Source organism: Siphateles boraxobius, unplaced genomic scaffold (assembly GCF_051911475.1).
Source record: "Siphateles boraxobius isolate OS27281-9 unplaced genomic scaffold, OSU_SipBor_1 25, whole genome shotgun sequence".
In the NCBI taxonomy this organism is placed as follows: Eukaryota; Metazoa; Chordata; class Actinopteri; order Cypriniformes; family Leuciscidae; genus Siphateles; species Siphateles boraxobius.
In genome coordinates, this window is record NW_027508866.1 from 4,447,988 (window position 1) to 4,475,692 (window position 27,705).

The following is a 27,705-nucleotide window of genomic DNA, read 5'->3' on the forward strand; positions in this document are numbered from 1 at the left end:
AGGACCTCGGTCTCAGATCAATCTCAAACCAACCATCTCAGCTATGTGCCGATTTTTGTTTTCTGTTTGTCTTTTTTTAGGCTGTTTCAGTTACCATGTTTCTGCCAGATTAACTGATGAATCATCCAGCAACAGGTAATAATAGATACATTTAGGAGCTTTTTTCATGTTGTAGTCTTCACATATTTTGTCTCTTCAGGGCTAATGTATCTTCGAGACACACCAGAGGAGTTGATACCCCCCCTCCTATCGACTGTAAACTCAGGAGCTGGACGGACTGGTCACCCTGTAACACGTGTAGCGACAGGACGGTAAAAACATCATTATAGACACTCATACAAACCAACAAATATGAAAAAGAAAGTCTGTTTTCGTTCATTGTAATGAGGTTAAAATAAATAAAAAATATCTGTCCACTCTAGTGGACATCATGCATTATAGGAAATTAGCTGGGCAACAAACGAGTGTAACATTTTAAAGTGATCATATTGCGACTGTTAACACACATATTACATATACACTGCTTACACCGCTGTGAGGCTGCTGTTGGTGTGGACCCTCCCCAAATGGCTATCAGGTACACTGCTCGCCAGTTGCTGAACCTGAACGGACATTTAGATACGGCGAATGATATACGTGCTCTCTGCAGTCATGTTGGAATACTGCGACCTAAGCGTTACATACATCGCTCTTCAAGGCGTAGTTTTTTATGCTCAACATCTAAACCTGTCGCTTATCCGAGATTTCTGCGCGAACCCCATAGACTGCCGTTTAGACCTACAGGTGTCAATTTCAATAACTTATCAGCATTCAGGCGTGAGGAGGTTGCATCGAATTCATCTGCTCCCCCGCGTCTGCTGAAATCAGCACTGTTTAATGCGCGCTCTGTCAACAACAAAGCTGTCCTTATTATCTGACATTATTTTAGAAAAAAGCTGGACCTTGTCTGTTTAACTGAAACTTGGCACAAAGAATCTGACGGTCTTCTTTTTAATGAACTGACTCCTGCTGGATATGGATTATTTGATCGCCCGCTTTCTTCTGGTAGAGGTGGGGGTATCATTGTGTTACACAGTCAACAGTTCAACTTGTGTCCCGTGGCTGTTCCCAAATCTGACTCATTTGAATGTCTTGTTCTGAGTGTCTCTGCGCCCCTTTCTACTGCAGTGGCTACAGTCTACAGGCCTCCTAAGACAAATAAAGACTTTCTATCTGAATTATCAGATATGTTGTCTTTTCTCTTCCTCAGATTTGAAAGAATTCTTCTACTGGGGGATTTCAACATTCATATGGATATAAAAGACTCAGCAATAACAAAAGACTTTTTGTCCATATTGGAGTGCTTTGAATTAGACCAACTAGTGGACTGTCCTACGCATGTCAAAGGCCACACTTTAGACCTTGTGATTTCTAATCGTTCATTTGTGTCTCAGTTGTCAACCTCTGACTTAGGTCTGTCTGATCACCGGGCTGTCTTTTTTAATTTGGAATTACCTGTCATGAACACTAACACTTCTCGCATCATAAATTATCGCAATTGGAGATCTATTGAGCCCTCTGATTTTTCTGATTTTATTGACTCTCTTTTAAACTGTGACTCTCTATCTGATGATCTGGATGACAACGTTTCTGTACTGAATTCTGTACTGTTGTCTGGCCTGGACACGCTGGCTCCCTTGAAATCACGATCTGTTTCTTTTGCACGCTCCACTCCTTGGTACAATGATGATCTGCATGCTTTGAAGACTTTGCGTCGCAAAATGGAGCGTAGATGGCGCATATCAGGTTTAACTGTACATCACCAGGCCTGGAAAGACAGCTTACTCAAATACAAGGCCTAAATTGTGTCAGCTAGATCTGTTTATCTTTCTCAGATAATTGTCAGCAATCAGAGAAACCCTAAAAAACTGTTTCACTCAATCAACAAGCTGCTTAAAAATCACAGCCTCTCTAATCTTCCTACTTCAACTCACCTTTGTAATATGTTTTTGGAGTTTTTTACCACCAAAATAGATATACGTAACCACATTGTTGCCACTCATACCATTGCTGCCTCCTCCTCAAATACTTTTGCATTTTCTGGTGTCTCTCTCTCTAACTTTGCAATTCATGACTCCCAGTCTCTGTGTAATACGGTTTCAAAACTGAAAGCCTCAACTTCTAGAGTTGATCCGATACCATCTTGTCTTTTTAAATCATGTTTTGATTCCCTCTCTCCTGTTGTTTTGAGAATTATCAATAACTCTCTGTGCACTGGAGTTGTGCCAGCAGCACTTAAAATTGCTGCAGTCACCCCTGTACCAAAAACTAACAACATGGACTTTGATAATCTGAATAATTTTCGTCCCATCTCTAATCTTCCATTCCTCGCCAAAATTTTAGAATAAACAGTGGCTTCTCAACTACTTTCTCATCTTTCCTCTAATGATCTTTTTGAGCCACTTCAGTCTGGATTTCGGAAACGACACAGCACTGAGACAGCGCTGGTCAAAGTGACTAATGATTTGTTAATGGCTTCTGATTCTGGCCGTCTATCTATACTGATTCTTCTTGATCTTAGTGCCGAACACTTCTTGAACACTATAGATCACTCTATTTTAATCAACCGCTTAGAGACCATCTTTGGAGTTTCTGATTCTGCACTAGAGTGGTTTAAGTCCTACCTCTTTGGTCGTAAGCAGTTTGTTGTGATGGGTGATTGCAAGTCTGAGGTCGGTGTGGTGCACTCTGGGGTTCCCCAGGGATCAGTTTTGGGCCCGTTACTTTTTAGTATTTACATTTTTCCATTTGGCCAACTTTTAAGAACACTTGGTCTTAACTTTCACTTTTATGCCGATGACACTCAGATCTATATACATTCAAAACCTGATGTCAAAATGCCTGTGTCTTTTCTTTCTCAATGTTTTACTGAGATTAAGAAATGGATGTCTGAAAATTTTCTCTGTCTAAACAGTGATAAGACTGAAGTGATGCTTATTGGTTCACCTCATCAGTTGTGTAAAGCAGAGTCCATAACCTTAAGTGTGGATGGCTCTGCTTTGAAATTGCAAACTAAACGAAAAAATCTGGGGGTGATATTTGACGCCAATTTAACATTTGACCATCATGTTCGTAACACAGTCAAAACATCATTTTTTCATCTCAGAAACATTGCCAAATTACGCTCTATGTTGACTTTCTCTGTGGCTGAAAAGTTAATCAACACTTTTGTTTTTTCACGTATTGATTATTGTAATGCTTTGCTGGCTGGAGTTTCTAAAGCTACCCTAAGTAAATTACAGTTGGTACAAAATTCGGCTGCTAGGGTTCTGACTGGGACCACTGCAAGGGAGCACATCACACCTATCCTGGAAAAATTGCACTGGCTTCCTGTTAGTTTTCGTATTGATTTTAAAATTCTCATGCTCACCTATAAGGCCTTGAATAACTTGGCCCCTCAATATTTGTGTGAGCTCTTAACCCCCTACACTCCTACACGTGCTTTACGATCTTCTGAAGGTGGTCTTTTAACTGTCCAAACAACACGGCTAAAAACTATGGGTGATCGGGCTTTTTCTTCTTTGGCTCCTAAATTGTGGAATTCCCTGCCCTCTGAGATTAGGAATGCAGAATCCCTTAGTGTTTTTAAATCGTCTCTTAAAACTTACTTTTTTAGGGTGGCTTTTATGTGATTCGTGTGATTACTGTGTTTGTTATTATATTGGCTTTCTATTTTTATTGCTTGTTTAGTTTTTACTGCCTAGACTGTTGTGTATCTTTCTAATTTCATTATTTTTATGTAAAGTGCTTTGAGATGCTACTTTTAAAATATAATATAATATAAAATAAAGTTTATTATATAAGCTGATGTGCATTGAACATTTATATTTAAACCGTTTGTGATGTTTCACAGTTTCGCTTCCAGTACCTGGAACGGCCGTCTCAGTTTGGTGGAGAGCAGTGTGTTCTCAGTCAGTGGAACGAAAGACTATGTCCACAAGATGACGAGTGCCAACTCCAAGAAGACCACTGTGGGGACATGTTTGCTTGTGGACCCGCTGGTAAATATTTCTGCCTGCCTTTTTTTCTACACGTTCGTCTGTGTGTATGTTAAAGGGGACCTATTATGTCCCCTTTACAAGATGTATTAAGTGTCCTCAGAGCCCATTTTTGAGTGGAAGGAAAAACATGCTGTTTTCGTGCATGTATCTTTAAATGCAAATTGGCTGCTGAGTCCCCGCCCCCTTTCCAGAAGAGGGCGGAGCCTCTGATACTCTGCCAAAAACTAAAACATCTGTTTGGTTTTGATTATCGTCTATATCGCTCATGCTCACGTGACATTGCAGTTCTTTATCATGATGAAAGTTTATTATCAGCATACGTTTTAAAGCCACATCAGTCTAAACTTCTGATATGGTTTTCTGATATATGGTTTTCTGAGTGCACAGAAAGCTGAATATCAGACAGTGCGTCGTGTAAGTATTAAAGTAAGTTCTATTTCACGTCTTATTGTGCTTAAACTGTCCACATACACACAAGGTTATGTCAAAAACACACAAAGTTCATATAAACAGTAAGTTATGTCTGTGAGCGTAAACAGCAGGGAAAGAAATCGCATGTGTAGGCTATATTAGATCTGTGTATTAAAGTCACTGCAGCGTAATATACAGGACCTACGGCTATAAATGCTGTGAATAAGAATCAAACAACAAGAGAAAAACAGAAAATCACTCACTACTTTTGACTGAATAACTTTAGTAGCTTTAATAATTAATAATTAATACATTTCTTACTTGAATGCTGCTGTTAAATGCTCTGGCGTGGAGATAAACATGGCGGACTGTGTACAGCTCACTGATGGGCGGAGCCTATGACAATGGGGCGGGGTCTGTCAGCAGTCGTGGGCGGGGCCTAAACATGAGTGACGTTGTCATAGCATAGAAACTGAAAACGTATTCTGAGACATTGCTTATGATTTATGGGGATGAAAAAAAGGAGTGCATGGATTTTTAGCATTATTGTGTGTTAGTACACACACTGCCGACACACACGTTCAAACACCATGTAAAAGTGAATTTTGCCTAGGTCCCCTTCAAATGTGTTGTCTGTTCTCACAGGACGTTGTATTGGACAGCAGCTCCATTGCAATGATGAAATAGACTGTGTAAATCAGAAAGATGAGACTGACTGTGAAGTGTTGAATAGAAGAGAAACCAAATGTGTGGACATGTTGATCATACCAGGAGCTCATAAAGCCACTCTAGGGTAAGAATCAGTGGACCGATGTAGAAATGCTTATTAGAGATATCACCTTTAAGACAAGACCTGCAGCTTATGGAGTTTATTTATTAAGAAAACATGTATGTTTAGATAACCAGTTAAAGGTCCTACAATATACACTTTTCCCTTATCCATTCATATAAAATTGAAAATTAATCTGTCTATTATCTTGACGTATGCATTTCCGGAGTTGTTTCAGTATCAATCTACAGTAGTTAATCAAAAAGCATTTCAGAATCTGAAGCAATATTATTCAAATCTACTGTATAATGTCTGCACATCAATGATAGTCAATGATCTCCAATGCGGTTTGGTTCTTAACATTCTTCAAAATATCTACAGATATTTGAAACCACATGACATGAGGGAGAGTAAATGATGACAACATAGTATGCTTTTAATGCTTTTAAAATATCAGTAATCCTGCCCAAGTGGAAAATTAAATTTTTGGCAGATAATCTAGCTTTATATTTCAGTATATTTTAACAAGTACAACATGTATCTGAATTATTTTTTGTTGAATTCCCTCAGATATAATGCTTTAACTGGAGATTTTATGAGTCATGTTCTGGACCCGAGATACTTTGGAGGTGTTTGTGAATACATCTATAATGGAGAGTGGCGGAAACTCACGTATGATCCTTTCTGTGAACACCTCAGTTATGATGATGCTGAAAAATATTACCGGAAACCATACAACTTCCTCACATATCAGATAATGGTAAGCGCTGATATCTCTGGCTCTTTAATTTGGCAGAAAAGAACTTCATTCTTTTCAATGTTTATTATGCTGCACATGATTGTGTGGAGGTTTTTTTTATCATCATTTTATTAGAAAAAATTACGTTTGAACATTCAAAAAAGGTTAATACGAACCTGTTCCTCACATAGATCTATGCAATGGCTTTAGAAGGCTTACAATACCAATCATATGGACTAATATGGACATTTGGCATTACGCAAAATGTAACCTCTTACAATTAATAATCAGAATTGACACTATTTTGACATATTTATTTAGGGATATTGTAACTGAAAGCGAGACAACAAAAACACTAAACTTTTTTAATATTTTATTGTCATATTTTGTGCGTTAAGGCCATCAACTTGGTACAGACTGCAAATAAAAAACTACTGTGTTAAATGTTCATGTTTTTAAACTGATTATTCTCTAGATTATTCCTCAACCAATATGGGTTTTTCAATGGCTGATTCTTAAACTAGTAACCCAAATCTTAAATATGTGGTTAGAACAGTTGGGTCAATGTGTGTTTATTTAGGATGTTGGAGTACAGAGTTTACACTTGTTCATGCATTTCCAGAATCTAATCAATGCTCTTTTGTTTGTAGAATAATTCTATCATTATTAGTAAGTTATTGGAGACACACATAGCGCATAAATGGCATTGTTTGCTGAGAATGACTATGTAGCATTTTATGCTACCAATCTAACAATCCTTAAATAACAATCTTAGTTAACTCAGATGTAACTGATCTGAATTCTTTTAAAGAATCTGAATTTCATATATTGGGTGCTTCTCAATCGGAAGGCTGTATCCTAGTAAGGCCCATGCGGACTTGCTAGACTGTCTCATTCTTGTGTTTAATGCTTAGCAGGACTGGGTATAGAAGGACACAGCCTAACTAGGATGCAACCTTACAACTGAGACGGGTCAAAATCACCAAAAAGTGCCTTTGAGACTTCACAATTTCTAAAATAAAAATCTGAGATTTTCCATTTAACTTCATATGTGTTGTATTAAGGAGACTTTAGGCTGTTAGAAATGCATATTGGTCAAGCTCCAGCACTTTTTATAAATTAACTGCAAGATGACAATATATGAGCAAACCATAAAATATGTCCACCCTGTCATGGACAAATCTGAAGTAGAATAAATACATTTTCATTGCATAGTGATTATAAAATGTAGATCTGCAGAAATATAATGTGTCCCTTTCCCAACAAAACATTTTAGTTAATGATAAATTACTGCCTAAATATGTTTTGCCCAATAAAATATGCGATAGTTGCACATTCTTTTCTAAATTAAATCCAACAACAAAAGATATTTAGTCAAAGTTTAAAACAATATTAACTGGCCCTCATTTGTTTATTAACAAATCACACACAATGTTTTGTTAACTTGTTGAAATATTTTGTTTATTTTCTTAAAAGTTAAAGATGACAGGGTGGACAACAAGAAGACAGGGTGGAACTTGGCATGACAGGGTGGACAAATGGCTGAGCTAGAAGAAAACAGGAACATTAGATAAACAATAGGAACAAAATGAAACCCTAAAGCAATATAAAGAAGGATTTCAGGAATTCATATTCTGCATCACTTTAATCCTCTTAGATCTTCCACATACTTCCAAACAGACGGATCAATCTGTAGGGAGCGCTTGATCAGAGCATGTGGTGGGAAAACTCATTTTAATCCGAATTCTGAAGTCTTTTTAATCACGCAGTGAAACTGCACGGCCATTGGTTCGTACAGACTAATAAAACAAACCAGTGGCAAGGCAGCGGAGCTATGCCAGCCAGAGAGCACCAATTTGGGCGTGGCATCTGGCTATAAAGCAGGCGATCTGGCATAGCATACTCAGATTAAATTAGACTGAAGCGACGAACTGAGAGTCGTGCATCAAAATAGCATGGCATGAAACACAGTATTCATTCTCATATCTCAGGGAACCGAGGTTACATTATGTCCCCTTCGATACTTTACTCGTACTGCGTCGCTAGACGCTGTTATGGGGAACCAATACAATCACGCCGTGCTAAGGCTGCGGAATGACTAATGATATACTTGGGCTTAAGCCCACAGCAGAGCCTAGAGGAACCAAGACATAATAGGGAATACTCATTTCGCTAGGGGGTCAGATGTAAGTCGGAGCCACCTAGGAACGTAAACCAGGAAAAACTCATAGAGGTCGATCCTGCGCTAGACAATCGTTCCAAGAAAACCTGTAGTGCCTAGGCACTAGAAGGGCCGAGAGCTGGTTGGGTAAGAGAAGGCAATAGCCTGTTACCAGTGGCCCAGACCTTGATCGGAGCCACGAAGGAATTATAGCAATAGGCGATAGCCACAGAGTTACCCCATATAGTAGGGGGAAAAGTTGATAGTGGTTTGGGCTCAGCTGAGGCCAAATCCACTAAACAGAAAGGACTTGTGCGTGCAGAGCTCTGACTTCTAGATTGTAGAACCTGGTAAATGTAGACGGCGGGGACCAGCCGGCCGCCGCATGAATATCACGAATGGAGACACCACTGGACCAGGCCCAGGCCATGCCTCTAGTGGAATGAGCTCTTATATCTGCCCGTCGAAGAGTAGGCTACTGCAATTGCATCCACTACCCATCTGGATATCCCCTGCTTCGTGACCGGATGTCTTTTGGTGCGGCCTCCGAAGCATACAAAAACTGTTCCGTGTGTCTAAAAGAGGTGGAGCGCCCTATGTATATTCTCAAAGCCCTGACAGGACAGAGTAAATGCAGCTCGCGGTGAGAGGGCGAGGTGGGTTCAGCCTCATGGACCCCTTCATGAAACGAACCACAAGGTTGTTTCTGCCCATAGTTTGGCCAGCCACAGGGGCGTGGAACGCTGCTATGGCTGCCACATAAACCTTGAGCGTGGAGGGAGTACGTCCCTTATCCAGCAGCTCCTGCAGCAAAGACAACATCAAAGATATGTCGCAAGAGAGAGGGTCTGCACTCCAGGCTGTGCACCAGGCATAGAACACAGACCATTTAAGGACATAGAGGTGTCGTGTAGACAGGGCTCTAGCCTCGGAAATAGTGTTTAAAACTCTCTTTCGGGGAGATGCATAGGCTCCCGTCAAGAGGCCAAAAGTGCAGTGCCCACAACTCAGGTTGGGGCTGCCAAATCGTCCTGTTCGCCTGAGAGAGGAGGTCCCATCTCAGAGGGATGGGCCACGGGGCTGCTGTGAGCAGCTGCGTCAGCTCTAAGAAACATGGTTGGTTCCTCCAGAGAGGGGCCAGGAAGAGGACTATTTGTATGTTTGTATTCCCTGATTCGTCTGATGACCTGAGGGATCTGTGTGATAAGGGGGAAAGCATATAGGAGAACGTGGGACGGTGCATTCCTGCTTTTTGAGAAATAAGTTGGGGAGTGAGAGTTGTCTTCTGTGGCAAAGAGGTCGACCTCTGCCTTTCCAAAGATCTCTCATATTTGGTGAGATTTCCCTCCGAGTGGACGTTGCTTCGAGATAGCATGTCTGCCCCTTGGTTCAGTTTGCCTGGCACGTGCGCTACTCTCAGAGAGTGAAGGTTGTGGTGTGCCCATACCAGGAGGTGTTTCACCAGCTTGAACAGAAGTTTTGAGGTGAGCCTGCCCTGGCGATTTATGTAAGATATCACTGTCATGCTGCCACATCTGTCAAGACCACCTTCCTTCTGGTAACCATCTCTAGCGTCACGCCAGACTGGAACCAACAAGGATTCCTTTAAGGGTCCAGGGCTGACACGCAGGCCTGGCTCACCTTGATACATAGACGTCCGCGACACCAGGCATGGGCTAGTACTCGAGGTTTCAACCAGTACTGAAGGGGCCGCATGTTCAGCAGACCTAGCTGAAGTACTGGAGATGCAGAAGCCATGAGGCCCAGCATCTTCTGAAAAGACCTGACGGTGGGAGAGGCTCCAATTTTGAAAGAGGCCGTCCTCCTCAAATTTCCCTTTAATTGCAGTTAAATAACAGTTAAACTAGGCTTGCCTAGTCTTATTCATTTACATTGTTAGGGCTGTATTTTTTCAAACAGTCAATGAAATCCATGTCAATCTTTTATTACATGAAAAAAGGTTTGTAAACTGTCATCAAACTACCATCATCATCAAAACACCTGCTGATAGCGATATTGCCAAAAAAGTTCACGTCCACTCATGTATAGAATCTACTGTTATATGTATTATAATATATAATATGTAAAAAAAAAAAATCAAAATGTGGCAAAAACTGCACATGAACCTTGTCATGAACCTGTCCACCCTGTCATGGAAGACTTGGTGACAGGGTGGACAATGACAGGGTGGACATTTTTGGCTAAAGTTAGCATTTAATTAACATATGGTGTACCTGCAGTAAGCAAAGTGATTCACTGTGGAAGCTGACTGTGCACGGTTTAAAATATATATTTTTAATTTTTGAAAAGTTTTTATGTTAATTAATATTTCACAATGATAGGGTGGACATGTTAAGCTTGACAACACACAACTACAAACACAATATGATGAAAATGAGGAAATATAAGTGTAGATACTTATTTTGTGTGCAGCAGATGTTTTACCCTCCACTGAAGAAAGACCAAATGGGGGAGGGGATGTCACTGACAACATCAGTTGGTTTCTTAAAGGGCTTTCTTAAAGGGCCATAATGACAGGGTGGACAGCAATTTCAGGGACACATGCAAAATGCTTAATATTATTAAGAAAATAAAATATAAATAATCTAAATGACTTGTTTTATTAAATAACTTGTTGAGAACAATACGTACATCCAAAAAGTATTTTAATTTTATGTAATTTAACCGCTTTTTACGCTCACTTGACGTGTGGGACATGCCAAAATCAAATATATCCAATCAAAGAAAATGGTATAAAATCAGAAAAACACATTTCAAGAGACTTATCATTGTATTTGTATGTGTGTAAATGTTTGGCCATTTATAATACAACATCAGAATTTCATTATTTTTCATTATGTTCATGATGACTGAGCGATTCTGATGAGGACACCAAAGGCACTTTATAGTGATATTGACTCAGACGCATCCACTGACTGTGCTTTTGTCCTTGCCAGGCACAAGCAACTACTGAGGAAGCATCAGACTACCATGAGGATGCTGTTAGCTTTCTCAGAGCAAGACAGACAGAAGCATCCTTCAACTTTGGTGTATCACTGAGAGTCGCTTTTGTGGAAGTTGGTCTGGAAGTTAGTGGCGAATTCAAGTTTCTCAGAAACATATCACAATACAATAAAAAGGTAAAGTAATACATTTTGGATATCAACTCAAGTCTCTTTATTGTTACCATGTACCAGTGTAGCCAAGTTCTGCATATTATAAACGGCTTGTTTTTGTTTTGTTTTTAAGACGTCTAGATTGGTATAGGGTATGCTATAGGGTATAGATTGATGTGGGGGGAAAATATTGAAATCATTTTAGCATACGGCTGCAGCAGTCTGAATACTTTCTGAATACGCTGTGACCGTTTTTATGTTCATTTGATTACCCTGAAAAATTTAAACAATTCAATTCAATTTAATTCACATTTATTTGTGTAGCGCTTTTCACAATACAAAGCAGCTTTACAGAAAAGGCATGTGTCTACATTACAATGATGGATTGTATAGAAGATCAGTTAAATACACAGGTGCTAAACCATTTAGGGCATTATAGGTCAGTAGCAATACTTTGTAAAGCCCCTTAACGCAAACACGACCCGGTAATGATACCGCCATCGATGCCGGGTTGGGGACCTAGTAACATTTTTTCGGAATCAGTCCCGGAACGCGCGCTGTGTGAACAAAAGCCAGGACCAATGGCGTAAGGGGTGTGTCATAGTGATGACGCTCGTGCCATCGCGCGACTCTGTTGCTCTTAGAAGAAAGTTTGTGTTCGTCATCAACAAAGAAAGGACGAAAAAATGTCTGCAAACTGGAACGAATCAGAGACCAGGAGCTCCTCACTATCCGTTCTGAAGCTGAGATCGTTCGCCAGCTTTGTAGAACGGTATGCGCGTGTACATGTTTTTCGACGCGTACGTTACACGTCTCATCCTGACGTCATGTGTCTTTACGGGATCTTTATGGGTTGTGTGTGAACGCACTCACAGATCCCGGCAAATCACTGGCAGTGTGAATGAACCGAAATCAAACAATCCCGGGACAAATGCCGGGTCACATTATCCGTGTATTTTCCGGAATCTCAGTGTGAAAGGGGCTTAATTGATACAGAACTATTGGTAACCAGTGTAGAGATGATAAAGATGGTGTTATTTGATAATATTTTCTTGACCTTGTAAGAACTCTAGCAGTTGCATTTTGGACTTATTGTAGCTTGTTTATTGAGGATGAAGGACAACCCACTAGTAATACATTACAGTAATCTAGTCTAGTGGTCATGAATGCATGAACTAACTTTCCTGCATCAGAAACAAATAGCATGTTCCGGAGCTTAGCAATGTTTCTGTTACGAACTGCTCAGAGACACAAAGGTTGAGGATCCAAATGCTGTTTTATTGAAAGGGTAATCCACAATCGTAGTCGAAAACAGGCAAAGGTCATAAACAGCGGGTAATCAGTCCAAACAATAACAAAACACAACAATGCAGGGAACACGGGCAAAAGAGTAATCCACGGAACAGACAAGAACTCCAAAAACCAAGAGACTTGAAACCAGGGAGAATGCTCAGAATTGCAGTGTAACACTAAACAAGACTTTGCAGATAATGAATGAGAAAACCAGGCGTATCTGGGGTGAGCTAAACAAGATAATGAGACACAGGTGAATGTGATAATGGATGAAGAGTCCAGGCAGTGAGTTATGGTATTGTGAGTTATGGAGTATTTTATGATCTATAGCAGTGGTTCTCAACCTCTCCTGCAGGGACCCCCTGACAGGACATGTTTTTGGTTTTCACTCTGAAATGGCACACCTGATTCAATTAGTCAGCTACACATTAAGCCTTTGAGCCTTTAATTAATTGTATCCGGTGTGCCATTTCAGGGTTAAAATAAAAACATGCCCTGTCAGGGGGTTCCTGCAGGAGAGGTTGAGAACCACTGATCTATAGTGTCAAACGCAGCACTAATATCAAGTAAAACTAGTATAGAGATACAGCCTTGGTCATAAGCTAGAAGTAAGTCATTTGTAATTTAAACGAGTGCAGTTTCTGTGCTATGATGTGGCCTAAATCCAGACTGAAATTTTTCATACATATCATTATTTTGCAAAAAAGAGCACAAAACATTTGGCTAGTGGAAATTCTGATTGGCTGGTAACTTTAGAAAGTTACCAGCCACATTGGCTGGTGATCAAAAAAGTTAATTTAGAACCCTGGTTGTAAAGCACTGCAATTGTTCTTGAGGGACGATAATTGAGGCTGAATCATAAAACACTATTATTTTCCATTAGTTGGCAGAAATGCTCGACTACTTTTTAAAGCCTTTTTTTTTACGGGAAGTGCTGTCTTTCCACGCGATTCTAAAGACCTCCTGATGAGTTTGTTTCCATTTACGCTCTAGATTAAGAGTTTCTCTCTTGATAGCGTTAGTAATACTGTTGTACCAGTACTTTTCTCTCTAACCTTTTTTAATCTGAAGACACGGCGTAAGGCTGTTTAAATTTGCTGAGAGGAAATCCTCAAACTCTTCTTGGAAATACATGTAGCACCCTGGAGGTCTATACACAGTGGCCAAAGCAAGAGATAATATGGATTTTCATAATAAGATGGGGCTCGTGCATATATCCATTGGCCCTTGCCAATCATGGCCTCCTAATAACCCCCATCCATTGTTTCCTTTTCATGTTTAGGATATGGGTTTTGTCAGGCTGTTGTCAACAGTACAAACGGCTCAGTTTAAGATGAGAAGCAAAGACTTGACTCTGGATGAGGACATGCTCTGGACTCTGGGTGATCTGCCAGATCAGTATGATTTTGGTGCATATTCCAGTTTCTTCAATGAATATGGTACACACTATGTCACAGAGGGAACCATGGGTGGAGTCCTTGATTATGTTGCTGTTGTGAACAAGAATGCCATGAAAAGTAATGGTAAGTAAATTTCTTATACAACCCAAAATAAATTACTCAACTGTATTAAGCTAACTTTATTCAAGTTAGAAAATCTAATTGGTACTTGTGCCATTTTTCACATTCTTTTAACTATTAGAAAAAACTGGGCAAGAGATTGGAGGGTGCCTTGGTGCTTCTCTGGGCCTGACATTGGGCAAAAAGGCCACACTTAAAATAAAAGGAAAAGCATGTGGAAACGTTAAAACAATGGATGAGAGTATGTTACTTGGAGCCCCGTTCATTTTCTTATATTCTTTTGGTTTTATACTTGTTAAAATTCAAATTTTATTTATTTTTATTTTCAACAGTTCGTGATCAGTCCAACGGTGCCATTGAGGATGTCTTTGGCTTTGTGAAGGGTGGCTCCACAAGCTCCAGCAGTGGAAGTTTGGGTATCAGAGATGCCAAAAGTTACAAGGATTGGGGGAAGAGTCTCAAATATAACCCTGCGCTAATTGAGTTTGAGGTGCATTTGCCTTACTAACTTAACCTGCTCTTCGCAGGTCAGTCAAAAAATACCTTTTTTTATTTTATTTTGTCAATGAAATGAATATACTATATTTGAATTTGATAAAGTTTTTTATTTAATATTTTTAGCGGATTCTTTTATACTAAATTATATTTACATTGTATTTATAATCCATTTATTTACTTTTAGTATAGACCTAAAAATGTAGGTCTCTTTTCAAAGGCGACACTTGGCAGATTATTGCTGAAGTGAAAAAGTTTAAAACGGTGAACTTAAAAAAAAAAGTAACAGAATTTCATGTGTATTGTTATAAAAAAATGTATATTTTATATTTTCAAAACAACGTTTTACTCTAAAACTGCAATAAAATCAAAGCTAAATATAAAATCTAAACAAGTTGTGTTTCACATTTGGGCTTGATATGTAAAAAAATGAGCTTTCAAAAAGATTTTGTTTGGCTACAGTACCAAAAGTTTCCACTAGATGTACTTTAGGTAAAACATTTTCCATCAAATTTGATTAGGATGGAATACAAATGCAGGGTTAAAAACAACACATTTGGCAACCCAGTGCTGGGTTGAAAAGGGACAAACCCAGCACTTGGTTGTTTTGACCCTGGGTTAAAAATGTTTGACCCAACATGCTGAATTTTTTTTTTAACAATTCAACATTAAAAAAAAAAAGTCTAAAACGAACTGAATAGGTTATAAATGAAAATCACTTTGATACTCACAGAATGACTACAGTAACACAGGCAACAGCAATAATCAAAAGGTGAAAATATAGGCAAAAGTTTTAAGTGAGAAAAAGGGCAACTTAACCGTTAAACAGCTTATACAGGTAGAAAAAAATGCTTTATAAAGATTAATATTGAATAACTTACATTTAAGACATTTTTCAACAGTTATTTAGTTTTTCTTCTATACATGAAAATAGTATCAATAACCAATCAAACCATCTCACTGAGTGCCCAAGAAACACACAGACTGAGAGCCTAAATGTCAGGAATCAATTTGATTATTAAAGCAAATTGACAGGATTTTACCGGGCATTTAATGCCTGGTACACATTGTTTGATTTTGGGCTGTCCCAGATGAAAGATGACCAATCGTGGAGATTGCAATGGTCGTGGCTCCTAAACGCTGGCCCTACGTCATACAGTGAGAGAGGTTCAAAGACGGCCGTTGTCAAAGTCTTGTAACCAAAGATAGTCTGCGATAATTTTCTGACAGTGTTATAAATTCATCTCACAGTGTGTTTGCTTCTACGACCCACTCCTGCTGACTATCCAATAAAAATGCAACATGAAATGGTGTATTGATCAATTCAATTCAATTCAAATTTATTTGTATAGCGCTTTTCACAATACATATTGTTTCAAAGCAGCTTTACAGAAAGTGCATTTCAGAAATGTACATAGAAAAATACAGTTAGTTAATCATGTATTAATTTAGGGCATAACATATCGCCAGCGTTGAGTCGTCTCTTCACAGGCGTTTAGTCATCTCATCACAGGTGTTGGGTCATCTGAAGTCTCCGTGAGAGGCTGGATACAAACTGGAGCTGACGAATGCTCGAATCGGACTGGCGTCCCGAGATAACAGCAGAAAAGCAGATGGGAAATAATTAGCATAGCTGCTGTTCATAATAATAATGCATTCGATCTGATTCAACAGTAGTATAAAAGGTAAGCATTATGTGAATGCTTGGCTAAAGAGATGCGTCTTTAATCTAGTTGTAAACTGGAACAGCGAGTCTGAGCCTCGAACAATATCAGGAAGGCTATTCCAGATTTTAGGAGCTAAATGTGAGAACGCCCTCCCTCCTTTAGTGGACTTAGATATCCTAGGAATGACCAGAAGCCTCGAATTTAGTGATCTTAAAGAACGCGATGGATTGTAGGGCTACAAAAGGTCCATTAAATACACAGGAGCTAAACCATTTAGGGCTTTATAGGTCAGTAGTAATACTTTGTAATTGATACGGAACTTAATAGGTAACCAGTGTAGAGATGATAAAATTGGTGTTATATGATCATATTTTCTTGACCTAGTAAGAACTCTAGCAGCTGCATTTTGCACTAACTGTAGCTTGTTTATTGAGGATGCAGGACAGCCAGCTAATAAAGCATTACAGTAATCTAGTCTCGAGGTCATGAATGCATGAACTAACTTTTCTACATCAGAAACAGATAGCATGTTACATAGCTTAGCAATGTTTCTAAGGCGGAGAAAGGCTGTTCTTGTAACATATGAAATATGATTTTCGAAAGACAAGTTGTGGTCTAGTATATGTCACGTGTCTGTCCTGTCTTGTATTGCACTTGGGTGTCTTTGTTATGTTGGGCCATGTGCTCTCGTTATTGTTTGATCCCTTCCCATTGTTACCTGATTAGTGTTTGAGTTCTTCCACCTGTTCCCTCTTGATTTGTACCCTTTTTAAGCCCCCTCTTGTTTGCAGTCTTTGTCGGATCGTTGTCATATGTTTTCCCAGTTTCTGTGTGATGGTCTTCGTGTTCAGAGTCAGTGTTTGTTCTTCAGGTTCAGTTTTTGTTTAATGTCTCATTTATTGTGTTTTCCCCCTTGTGGGTTTTTGCTTTGTGTTTTGTTTTCTTTTGTTAATAAATCATCCGTTGCTGCACTTGAGTCCTCCTCTCCACTTTTTGTAACTGTAACGTGACAGAACGATCCGACCATTTGAGGACTCAGCAGCATGGATGACGATGATTTTGACTGGATGGATGAAGACGCTTGCATGGAAGACGATGACTTGGATTGTCCAGACTACACAATCGCTACATTTGGATCGACCCAGTTTTCCACTATCTTTCATGACGGAATTACTCCGTCCTCTAACGAATCCGGCAGAATGAATATTTTTCAGGCCCTCGCTTTTATGGTTCATCAAAGGGAGGAGTCGGAGCGTCTGGCCGGGTTCTCGGGGACCCATGGATGTCGTAGAGGAGGAGGAGAGGGTCGAGAAGAGGCTCAACACCACTCTCCATCCGGGCCCCCCTTCGATCCTGGGCCAGTGAGGGACAGCTTAGAGCCTACTTCTCGCCGTCACGGACTGAAAAGGAGGAGGAAACGCCCATCTGCACAGCGAGAGACTGTTCACGTCCCGTCTGCCCAGCGAGAGACTGTTCACGTCCGTCTGCCCAGCGAGAGACTGTTCACGTCCCTTCTGCCCAGCGAGAGACTGTTCACGTCCCGTCTGCCCAGCGAGAGACTGTTCACGTCCCGTCTGCCCAGCGAGAGACTGTTCACGTCCCGTCTGCCCAGCGAGAGACTGTTCACGTCCCGTCTTCCCAGCGAGAGACGGGTCACGTCACGTCTGCCCAGCGAGAGACTGATCACGTTCCGTCTGTCCAGTCTGGGACAGAGCCAGAGATCCCCTTTGGCGTGGCCGCCAAGGTTGTGACGGACTATCTGGAGCGTCTGGCTCGGATCTTGGAGATGCCAGTCTCTGCTGTTCCAGAACCGGAGGCAGAGCTAGTGTCGGCTGTTCCTGAGCCGGAGCCAGTGTCGGCTGTTCCTGAGCCGGAGCCAGTGTCGGCTGTTCCTGAGCCGGAGCCAGTGTCTGCTGTTCCTGAGCCGGAGCCAGTGTCTGCTGTTCCTGAGCCGGAGCCAGTGCCTGCTGTTCCTGAGCCGGAGCCAGTGCCTGCTGTTCCTGAGCCGGAGCCAGTGCCTGCTGTTCCTGAGCCGGAGCCAGTGCCTGCTGTTCCTGAGCCGGAGCCAGTGCCTGCTGTTCCTGAGCAGGAGCCAGTGTTTGTTTCTGTGTTTGTGTCTGTCCTAGTGGCCGTTGCTGTTCTGGTGGCTGTTCCTGAGCCAGAGCCTGTTCCTGAGCCGGAGCCAGTGCCAGTGTCTGCTCCAGAGCCGGAGCCAGTGCCAGTGTCTGCTCCAGAGCCGGAGCAAGTGCCAGTGTCTGTTCCTGAGCCGGAGCAAGTGCCAGTGTCTGTTCCTGAGCCGGTGTCTGTTCCTGAGCCGGTGTCTGTTCCTGAGCCGGTGTCTGTTCCTGAGCCGGTGTCTGTTCCTGAGCCGGTGTCTGTTCCTGAGCCGGTGTCTGTTCCTGTGCCGGTGTCTGTTCCTGTGCCGGTGTCTGTTCCTGTGCCGGTGTCTGTTCCTGAGCCGGTGTCTGTTCCTGTGCCGGTGTCTGTTCCTGTGCCGGGGTCTGCTCTTGTGCCGGGGTCTGCTCCTGGGCCGGTTTCTGTTCCTGTGCCGGGGTCTGCTCTTGTGCCGGGGTCTGCTCCTGGGCCGGTTTCTGTTCCTGTGCCGTGGTCGCCCGAGTGGTCGTCTCCGCCCTGGCCGCCCGAGGTGTCGTCTCCGCCCTGGCCGCCCGAGGTGTCGTCTCCGCCCTGGCCGCCCGAGGTGTCGTCTCCGCCCTGGCCGCCCGAGGTGTCGTCTCCGCCCTGGCCGCCCGAGGGGTCTTCGGGGTCTGCTCCTGTGCCGGGGTCTGCTCCTGTGCCGGGGTCTGCTCCTGGGCCGGTTTCTGTTCCTGTGCCGTGGTCGCCCGAGTGGTCGTCTCCGCCCTGGCCGCCCGAGTGGTCGTCTCCGCCCTGGCCGCCCGAGGTGTCGTCTCCGCCCTGGCCGCCCGAGGTGTCGTCTCCGCCCTGGCCGCCCGAGGTGTCTTCGCCGCCCTGGCCGCCCGAGGGGTCTTCGCCGCCCTGGCCGCCCGATGGGTCTTCGCCGCCCTGGCCGCCCGATGGGTCTTCGCCGCCCTGGCCGCACGATGGGTCTTCGCCGCCCTGGCCGCCCGATGGGTCTTCGCCGCCCTGGCCGCCCGATGGGTCGTCTGCTTCGCCCTGGCCGCCCGATGGGTCGTCTGCTTCGCCCTGGCCGCCCGATGGACTGTCTGCGTCGCCCTGGCCGCCCGGTGGACTGTCTGCGTCGCCCTGGCCGCCCGGTGGACTGTCTGCGTCGCCCTGGCCGCCCGATGGACTTTGTGTTTCGCCCGGGTCTCCCAGGACTAAACGCTTTGTCCCTCCCGTCCCACCCTGGTCTGTCCCTCCCGTCCCACCCTGGTCTGTCCCGCCCTGGTCTGTCCCTCCCGTCCCGCCCTGGTCTGTCCCTCCCGTCCCGCCCTGGTCTGTCCCTCCCGTCCTGCCTGATGGAGCGTCTGGTAGCCGCTCCGTAGGGAGGGGGTAATGTCACGTGTCTGTCCTGTCTTGTATTGCACTTGGGTGTCTTTGTTATGTTGGGCCATGTGCTCTCGTTATTGTTTGATCCCTCCCCCTTGTTACCTGATTAGTGTTTGAGTTCTTCCACCTGTTCCCTCTTGATTTGTACCCTTTTTAAGTCGCCTCTTGTTTGCAGTCTTTGTCGGATCGTTGTCATATGTTTTCCCAGTTTCTGTGTGATGGTCTTCGTGTTCAGAGTCAGTGTTTGTTCTTCAGGTTCAGTTTTTGTTTAATGTCTCATTTATTGTGTTTTCCCCCTTGTGGGTTTTTGCTTTGTGTTTTGTTTTCTTTTGTTAATAAATCATCCGTTGCTGCACTTGAGTCCTCTTCTCTACTTTTTGTAACTGTAACGTGACAGTATAACACCCAGGTCTTTTACTGAAGTTGATAAAGTAACAGGACATCCTTCTAAATTAAAGTTGTATTGTACGGGATTTTGTGGGTAGTTTTTTGGACCAATAAGTAATAGCTCCGTTTTATCTGAATTTAATAGCAGGAAATTACACGTCATCCAGCATTTTATATCTTTAAGACACTCTGTCAATTTAGATAAGTTAGTGTTTTCATCTGGTCGTGATGAGATATATAATTGAGTGTCATCATCATGACAGTGGAAATTAATTCCATGTTTTCTTATAATATTACCAAGTGGCAGCATATATATTGAGAATAGCAGAGGGCCTAACACCGATCCATGCGGCACTCCATAGTCTACTGACGTTATCTTCGATTTTTTCCCCATTTAAACAGACAAAATGGTAACGGTCTGATAAGTACGATCTAAACCAGCTTAATGCCTGTCCCTGAACACCAGTGTAGTTTGGTAGTCGATCCAAGAGTATTTTATGATCTATAGTGTCGAACGCAGCGCTAAGATCGAGTAGAACTAGTATTGAGATACAGCCTTGGTCAGAAGCTAAAAGTAAATCATTTGTAATTTTAACTAGCGCAGTTTCTGTGCTATGATGCGGTCTGAATCCTGACTGAAATTTTTCATAGATATAATTTTCTTGCAAGAAAGAGCACAATTGAGCAGACACAACTTTTTCTAGTATTTTAGACATAAATGGAAGATTTGAAATGGGTCTGTAATTTGCTAGGTTATTTTGATCTAATTGGGGTTTCTTAATGAGAGGTTTTATTACCGCCAGCTTGAATATTCTTTGAACATGACCTAAAAATAAAGACGAGTTAATAATATTGAGAAGAGGCTCTTCCACTACAGGTAACACTTCTTTCAGTAGTTTAGTGGGTATTGGATCTAATAAACATGTTGTTGGTTTAGATGCAATGATAAGTTTATTTAGTTCTTCCTGTCCTATAGTTGTAAAGCGGTGTAGTTGTTCTTGAGAGGCGATAATTGAGGCTGAATCATAAGACACCATAAAAGAGTGTACATTTACAATTGTGTTTCTGATGCTTTCTTTTTTCTCATTGAAGAAATTCATAAAATCATTACTACTATACTGTAACGGAATATTTTGCTCTGGTGATGTTTGTTTATTTGTTAGTCTAGCCACGGTGTTAAATAAAAACCTTGGATTATTTTGGTTATTTTCTATTAGTTTGCAGAGATGCTCAGCCCTGGCTGCTTTTAGAGCCTTTTTATAACGTGACATACTCTCTTTCCACGCGATTCTAATGAACCTCTACATTAGTTTGTTTTCATTTACGCTCTAAGTTACGAGTTTCTCTCTTGATAACATGCGTGGCACTGTTGTACCATGGTGCCTTAGTTTTTTAATCTAATTGGTGCAACAATTTCTGATGTACTAGAGAAAATGGTGCTCAAACTGCTAGTCATTTCCTCTAGGTAAGCTATTTGAGAATCTATCTATAGTGGTTGGAAGGATTGTTCTGCCTGGTCGATAACGTGGCGCAACATGAAAAATTTCAGCAGTACGTATTATGCAAGTTACCATGTATTGATCAGTGACATCATCACTTTGCGGTATAATATCTATATCGGTTGGATTGGTTCCATATGATATAATTAAATCTAGTGTATGATTTAGACGATGAGTGGGACCACTGACTTTTCTGAGTAACATTTAGAATATCTCTATAGATTGTTGCAACACCGCCGCCACGACCGATCAGACGGGGCTCATGCTTATAACAGTATCCTGGTGGAGTAGACTCATTTAGACCGAAATAATCATTTGGTTTAAGCCAGGTTTCAGTAAGGCAAAGTACATCGAAACTATTATCTGTGACCATTTCATTTACAATAACCGCCTTAAGTGTGAGCGATCTAATGTTTAGAAGACCTAGCTTTAGAAATTGTTTTTGTTCACTGATATTGAGATTTTCTGCTTTAATTACAATTAGATTTTTCCTAGATCCTGCAGTAGATTTATTGTTTGGCCTCACTAAACGAGGAATAGACACAGTTTTTATATAATGTTCTACACTACTTATGATATCAATTAAGTTGGGACAGCAAAGACTGTGATTTGGACTTTGACTTACTAGTCATATGGTGTGTAACGTCTTGGAGATGTTGTCTGACAGAATAGCCGCTCCGATTCTGCTGGGGTGCAGGCCATCAGCACGGTAGAGCCTAGGTCGCTCCCAGAACAGATTCCAATTATTTACAAAGAGCAGTTTCTGTTCATTACACCATGACATTAACCGTTCATTTAGTGCAAATAATCTACTGAACCTTTCTTGTCCTTGTCAAGACACGATGTCGTTGCTTCAGGCGATATGCTGCGTACCGTCTCGATCAGGCTCCTGTAGTCCTTCTTCAGAACCTCCGTCTGCCGCAGCCTGATGTCGTTCACTCCCGCGTGCAGCACAACAGCTCTGACACGCTCGTCACTGTTCAGGATTTCGGGAACCTGTGCAGCGACATCTAGAACACGAGCACCGGGAAAGCAGTGAGTGCGCACCTTACCTTTACCTGAGGTAGCGCGGACATGGCGGACGATGGAACTGCCGATGATCACGGCGTCGTCGCGTTCCGACTCGCGAGGGGGGAGAAGCGGTTCCGGGTTGAGATCACGAAGACCGGGAGGGGCGGAGAGGGTCTTGCTCTGGTCCTGGCTCATGTCTTCCGCTGTGGGATCACCCAGGGTCCATGGTGTTCTGTCGGTGCCGGAGTGAATGAAGCTAGGGATGTTTGCATCCTGGGTGCTCGTGTCCTGTGCAGAGAAACACACGGAGTAGACGAGGTCGGAGTCAAAAAGTTACTAACCACTGACTTGTGAGCATCGGCGAGTGATGTTTAAAGCGCTGATCGCCGATCTCGCAGCTCGGCTTGCCTCTCTAGTAGATCACGGATCTGCTTCTCCACGGACTCCAGCTCCAACAGCACCGAATGCAGCTCAAAAGTGTCCTCACCTGCACTCAGAGTTAACGTTAGACACGCATCCGCAGTTCCACGCGACATACCACTAAAAATTAAACGTACTTACCTCAATTTCCATTTGCAAAATTGTCATGCCAAGTTGTGTCATGTCAAGCCTCTTTTCCGTAACAATGACCATGTCCATATTCTCCTCTTTTGATCTAATTTTCAATTGCCGAAATGCGATTCATCTTGCTCTATTTGTTCACCACTAGCGCATGCTACAGACAGACTGGTGTCCTTTGCGCAGTTAGGGTGTCCATAATAGCTGGTTCAAGCGTAAAAAATACCTGCAAGATATTTGTTTTGACCATAATCCACGCACCAGAACTGAATGTAGATGTGGGGCACCCTATGATCTGCACGCTGCACGAAGCTCATCAACTTTGGTTAAAAACATTATTTCTGCTGTTATCTCGGGACGCTAGTCCCGAGGTAAATAGCGTTCGTCAGCTCCAGTTTGTATCCAGCCTCTCACGGAGACTTCAGATGCCCCAACGCCTGTGAAGAGACGACTCGACGCCTGTGAAGAGACGACTCAAAGCCGGCGATATGTTATGCCATAAATTAATACTTGATTAACTAACTGTATTTTTCTATGTACATTTCCGAAATGCAATTTCTGTAAAGCTGCTTTGAGACAATGTGTATTGTGAAAAGCGCTATACAAATAAATTTGAATTGAATTGAATTAATATGTGAACACACTGGCAATGCGAGTTGCTTGTAATTTTTGTTTTAGTCAAAAAGTTAACAGCGCATCTGTTGAATTAACCATTTAATCGTGTTACTGTGTTATACACTGAGGGTGTGATAAATATTAACCATCGCTGTGTTTAATAGTGTTTTGTGCGTGCTCCCATAACATGGCTTCTTACCTACCGTCTAGCGAAGCGGAAGTCTAACACATTAATTACAAGGAAGTAATTCATCGTATTTACTTCCATGTTGCAAAATAAGGTGGATAGGATTGCCAAAATCGCACAGACTGTAGCAGGCATTAAGCGTTTTTAATCACTCTGGTCAAGCGCTATTCCAGCTTGTTCAGTTTCTGTTCACCAGTCACTGCTTGAGTGATTTGAGTGAGAAAACACTCTGACAAAATCCTCCAGTTTAAAAAGTTTTCTCTCCTCTCCGCTCTGATTAGTTTTCTTCTATTTTCCGGACATATTCCTTTCATTAGCACCACTAACAACGGTAGGAAAAGAGGTATGGACACAGGAATTGCGTGACATGCATGCTGTCCTTCATTCCTAACCCAGCACCATTGGGTTACTGATTCTGAACGATTATCGACCTAAATTTTGATCTCTGTCAAAACTCTATGTTTGAAATGTTCAATTTTAGCTATATACTATAGTTTATAGTTAATTTATAGTTATTTCTTCTCTATTTCTGGTCATTGTGGTCCTGTCATAGATTGCACCAATATACGAGTTGGTACGCTTAAGCACAGCAGCCGAGCAGCTGCGCACAAAGTTGCCCCATATGAAGATGGCATGGGAAGAGTATATGGAGAACTTCAACCCATGTCGCTGTGCCCCCTGCATGAATAATGGCATCCCCATGCTCTCCAGGACAGCGTGCAGTTGTATATGTAAAAGTGGATACAGAGGTAATGCCTGTGAGGAGACTGAAAGAAAAGGTAACGTACTTTACCAAACTCTTATTTTACACATGTATGTGGTTTAAGTACTGGCAGTATGTCAGAAGAGGCAAAACTATATTCGAATTTTAAAAAACGGCTGCGTCTGAAAGCTGAAAAATGGTGCCTCCACACAGGTTAGTTCCAACCCTGCTCCCATACACATACCTGTAGTTTTCACATAAGCCTGTGTTAAATTGAGGTTGAAGCTAAACTCTGCAGGGCTGTGGCCTAAGCTATCAGAAGCAGCCAACATCTAAAGCAGTGCTTCTGAACCCTGTTCCTGGAAGACCCAAACCATGGACATCTTGTGTCAGACAAAGAACAAATTGAAGAGAGACATACAGTAGTCCATGGGTTCTCAACTGCAGAGGTTTGCTCCAATCTTGATCAAACTCAATGCCTGCAACTTTCTGGTAAGGCTGGCTACACACTTGAAGATTTTAAGCCCGATTTACACCTCTACGTGATCTGACCAATTCGAGGCTTGTCGCAAATGACTTTTCGTCCAAAAATCCTCAATCGTGTGGTGTCATTATGATTATTTTACTGCTCCGAATTGCGTCGGAGCCTGCACTATCCCAAATCGAACATGTTTGATATTAACGATTCTTGATCTGACTGCCTCTGACGTATGATAACCAATGAGAGCGAGCGAGCTTCACCAACCGGATTTTGCGTGCTTCTATAGCCAGAACTTGGGAGCCACAAACAAGCCACGAAAGTGTATTGAGAAAGAAGATCACACACATTATTTTTTTCTCCGTTGTTTAACAAAACTCACGCCAGGAGAACCAGCTGACGATGTCTTGTTTTCCTGTGAGTCTCTGCGAGATCTCTTCTCACTGTGAAAATGTTACTACAAGCGACAGGTGTGTGGTCTCAGACATAACTGCCCTTATATCTGTTGTCTCCCACAGCGTTCAAATCGTTCAATACTGTTTATGCATCAGTAAGTCAAGCCAGTAACTAAAATATCAGCTTCACATCGTTTCTTTTAGTAGGATGAAAATAATCGTATTTAAATTGTGAACAAATTATATACAGAAAGCGATCAAAGAACAATCTTTCCACACAGCGCGAGTTTATCTGGACACTTGCCAAACTCGTTATGAAATCAATGGCGCACGTTACTGCACAACGAAGCTCTTACTGTATTTACATCATCGTGTTTGCATTGGTGAAAGCATTAGAGAGTGCAGAAACTGCTTTGCAATGATAAGATCTTCATTCTCGCGATCAACACACTGTCATCTGCTCAATGCTCATCACTGCAACATTTTATGTGATGGGAATAGATCTAAATACTTTAAAAACATCTCACGATTCTAAATCTCGATAGCTGTTATAGTAAAAACGTATAATAGCAGTAGTAAAAGTATTCGGGAGAGAGTTTCACATCTAATGCGTAGCTATTTCATATGCAAGCATGTCAGCCAATCACAGCAGTGGCCGCGGTTACACTAAATCCCACAGCAGACACGCCCCTTCAAACAGAGTGTTCAAATCAGAGGCTAAAATCAGGCTAGGAAAAATGCCATTTATTTCTAAATTATGATTATTTTTTATCTAAAAAACATACTAACATTATAAGGGTAACCCAGGAAACATTATAAAATAATAAAAAAAACATTCTAGGGCACCTTTAAGTCCAGTGTTTAGAAGTTGACTGATACTCTTTTATAACTTAATGACATTTATTAGGCAGCGTTTACAAGGCAGAGATCTGAAACCATTCAGGATTTGCGATTTATAACTTCACATCTGAAAGAGAGGCATATGCAGGTTTTACTGAATCATACGTACTGTACGCACATTTAAGAAATATATTAATATCAATGTAGGACAGTTTCTTTGCCACATTTTATAAATGAGGCCTGTCCCCGCACTTGACTACTTACATGTCTACTAGCTTGATATTCAGTACTTTGCACTTTTTAAAAAAAATCTGAATGTCTGTTCAGTACAGACATTCCTTTGCAACACAATTTAATTTTGGTGCATCTAATTAAGTGATAAAAAGCATTTGAAAATACACATACTCATCTCTGTACCAATCAAATTTGTAACACTTTATGTTTTACAAACCGATTATATGTAATCTAATTAATTTGACTTGCACTGTAAGGTTTTCCTCAACATTATGGGATTTATGGGAATTTATCAGACCTGGGAAAGTCTTGTACACTTTCTGTCATTTGCATTCACTCCCGAGTGGCCAAGAACGCAACTGTTGTTATTGGGACAGGCCCACTGCACTACACACTTGAAATGTCTATATGCTTTTCACATTTTACTATCAAGTGTTTTATTGGTGTATATGATCTGTCACACCTGAGCACTTGTGATCAGATGAGATGATGAATGTTAAGCAAGGCCTTCACAGAGCACATATTCCCTCTGCCAGGTCCTACACATGGAGTCTGGAGCTGCTGGAGCTCCTGGTCCCGGTGTGTGTCTGGAGCAAAGACACGAAAACGAGAATGCAACAATCCCCGCCCAAAGGACGGTGGTCTGCCTTGCCAAGGAAGCAGTAATCAGAAGAGAAGTTGTTAAAAATCTGATATTCTCATGTTGACAGTTTTCTTACAAACATAATACCACTTCTGTCTGCATAAAACATTGATTCTGCCTATGATGTTCATTTTGGTTGCAAGACAAGCACTAATTTAAATGACTATTTTAGATTTACCTTTACTTGCTAATGTTGTAATTTAGTTAAAATGTTACTTTTTTTTTGTCAGATGAATGATTTTGAGCGCCGGCTTGTGGCCCATCATGTTCCCCTTTCTCCTTTTCTATTGTTTATCACTATCTGTATACTGTCCTATAAACATAAGGCAGAATTTTTTTTTTTAATTGTTACATTTTAAGGAAAAGTTTACCTAAAACTGATATGTGATCAATTGTAATAAGGTTTGTGAGAAGTGTTTATGAGATTTAAAAAAACAAGATATATGTATATATATATATATATATATATATATATA

At 41.7% G+C, this 27,705-nt stretch overlaps 2 protein-coding genes across 2 annotated transcripts in view; one reads left to right on the plus strand and one right to left on the minus strand.

Annotated features, from left to right (window-relative positions):
- On the plus strand, positions 1–27,615 carry c8a (complement component 8, alpha polypeptide). The gene is made up of 11 exons (XM_077242090.1): positions 1–135; positions 200–311; positions 3,893–4,040; positions 5,097–5,244; positions 5,791–5,980; positions 11,078–11,260; positions 13,812–14,052; positions 14,171–14,290; positions 14,382–14,539; positions 24,490–24,715; positions 27,123–27,615. Exons 1-11 carry the CDS (start codon positions 44–46, stop codon positions 27,269–27,271), a joined length of 1,767 nt encoding a protein of 588 aa, XP_077098205.1. The 5' UTR covers positions 1–43; the 3' UTR covers positions 27,272–27,615.
- gpaa1 (glycosylphosphatidylinositol anchor attachment 1) overlaps positions 1–27,705 on the minus strand; it is a 95,937-nt gene that overhangs the window by 37,486 nt on the left and 30,746 nt on the right. The gene's annotated exons all lie outside the window — the stretch shown is intronic.

Excerpts from the sequence above, each read along its gene's own strand:
- c8a (XM_077242090.1), top strand. The coding sequence starts at position 44 with ATGTGCCGATTTTTGTTTTCTGTTTGTCTTTTTTTAGGCTGTTTCAGT. Across the intron at positions 312-3,892 it reads ACACGTGTAGCGACAGGACG|TTTCGCTTCCAGTACCTGGA; the intron begins GTAAAAACATCA and ends GATGTTTCACAG. Across the intron at positions 5,981-11,077 it reads TCCTCACATATCAGATAATG|GCACAAGCAACTACTGAGGA; the intron begins GTAAGCGCTGAT and ends TGTCCTTGCCAG.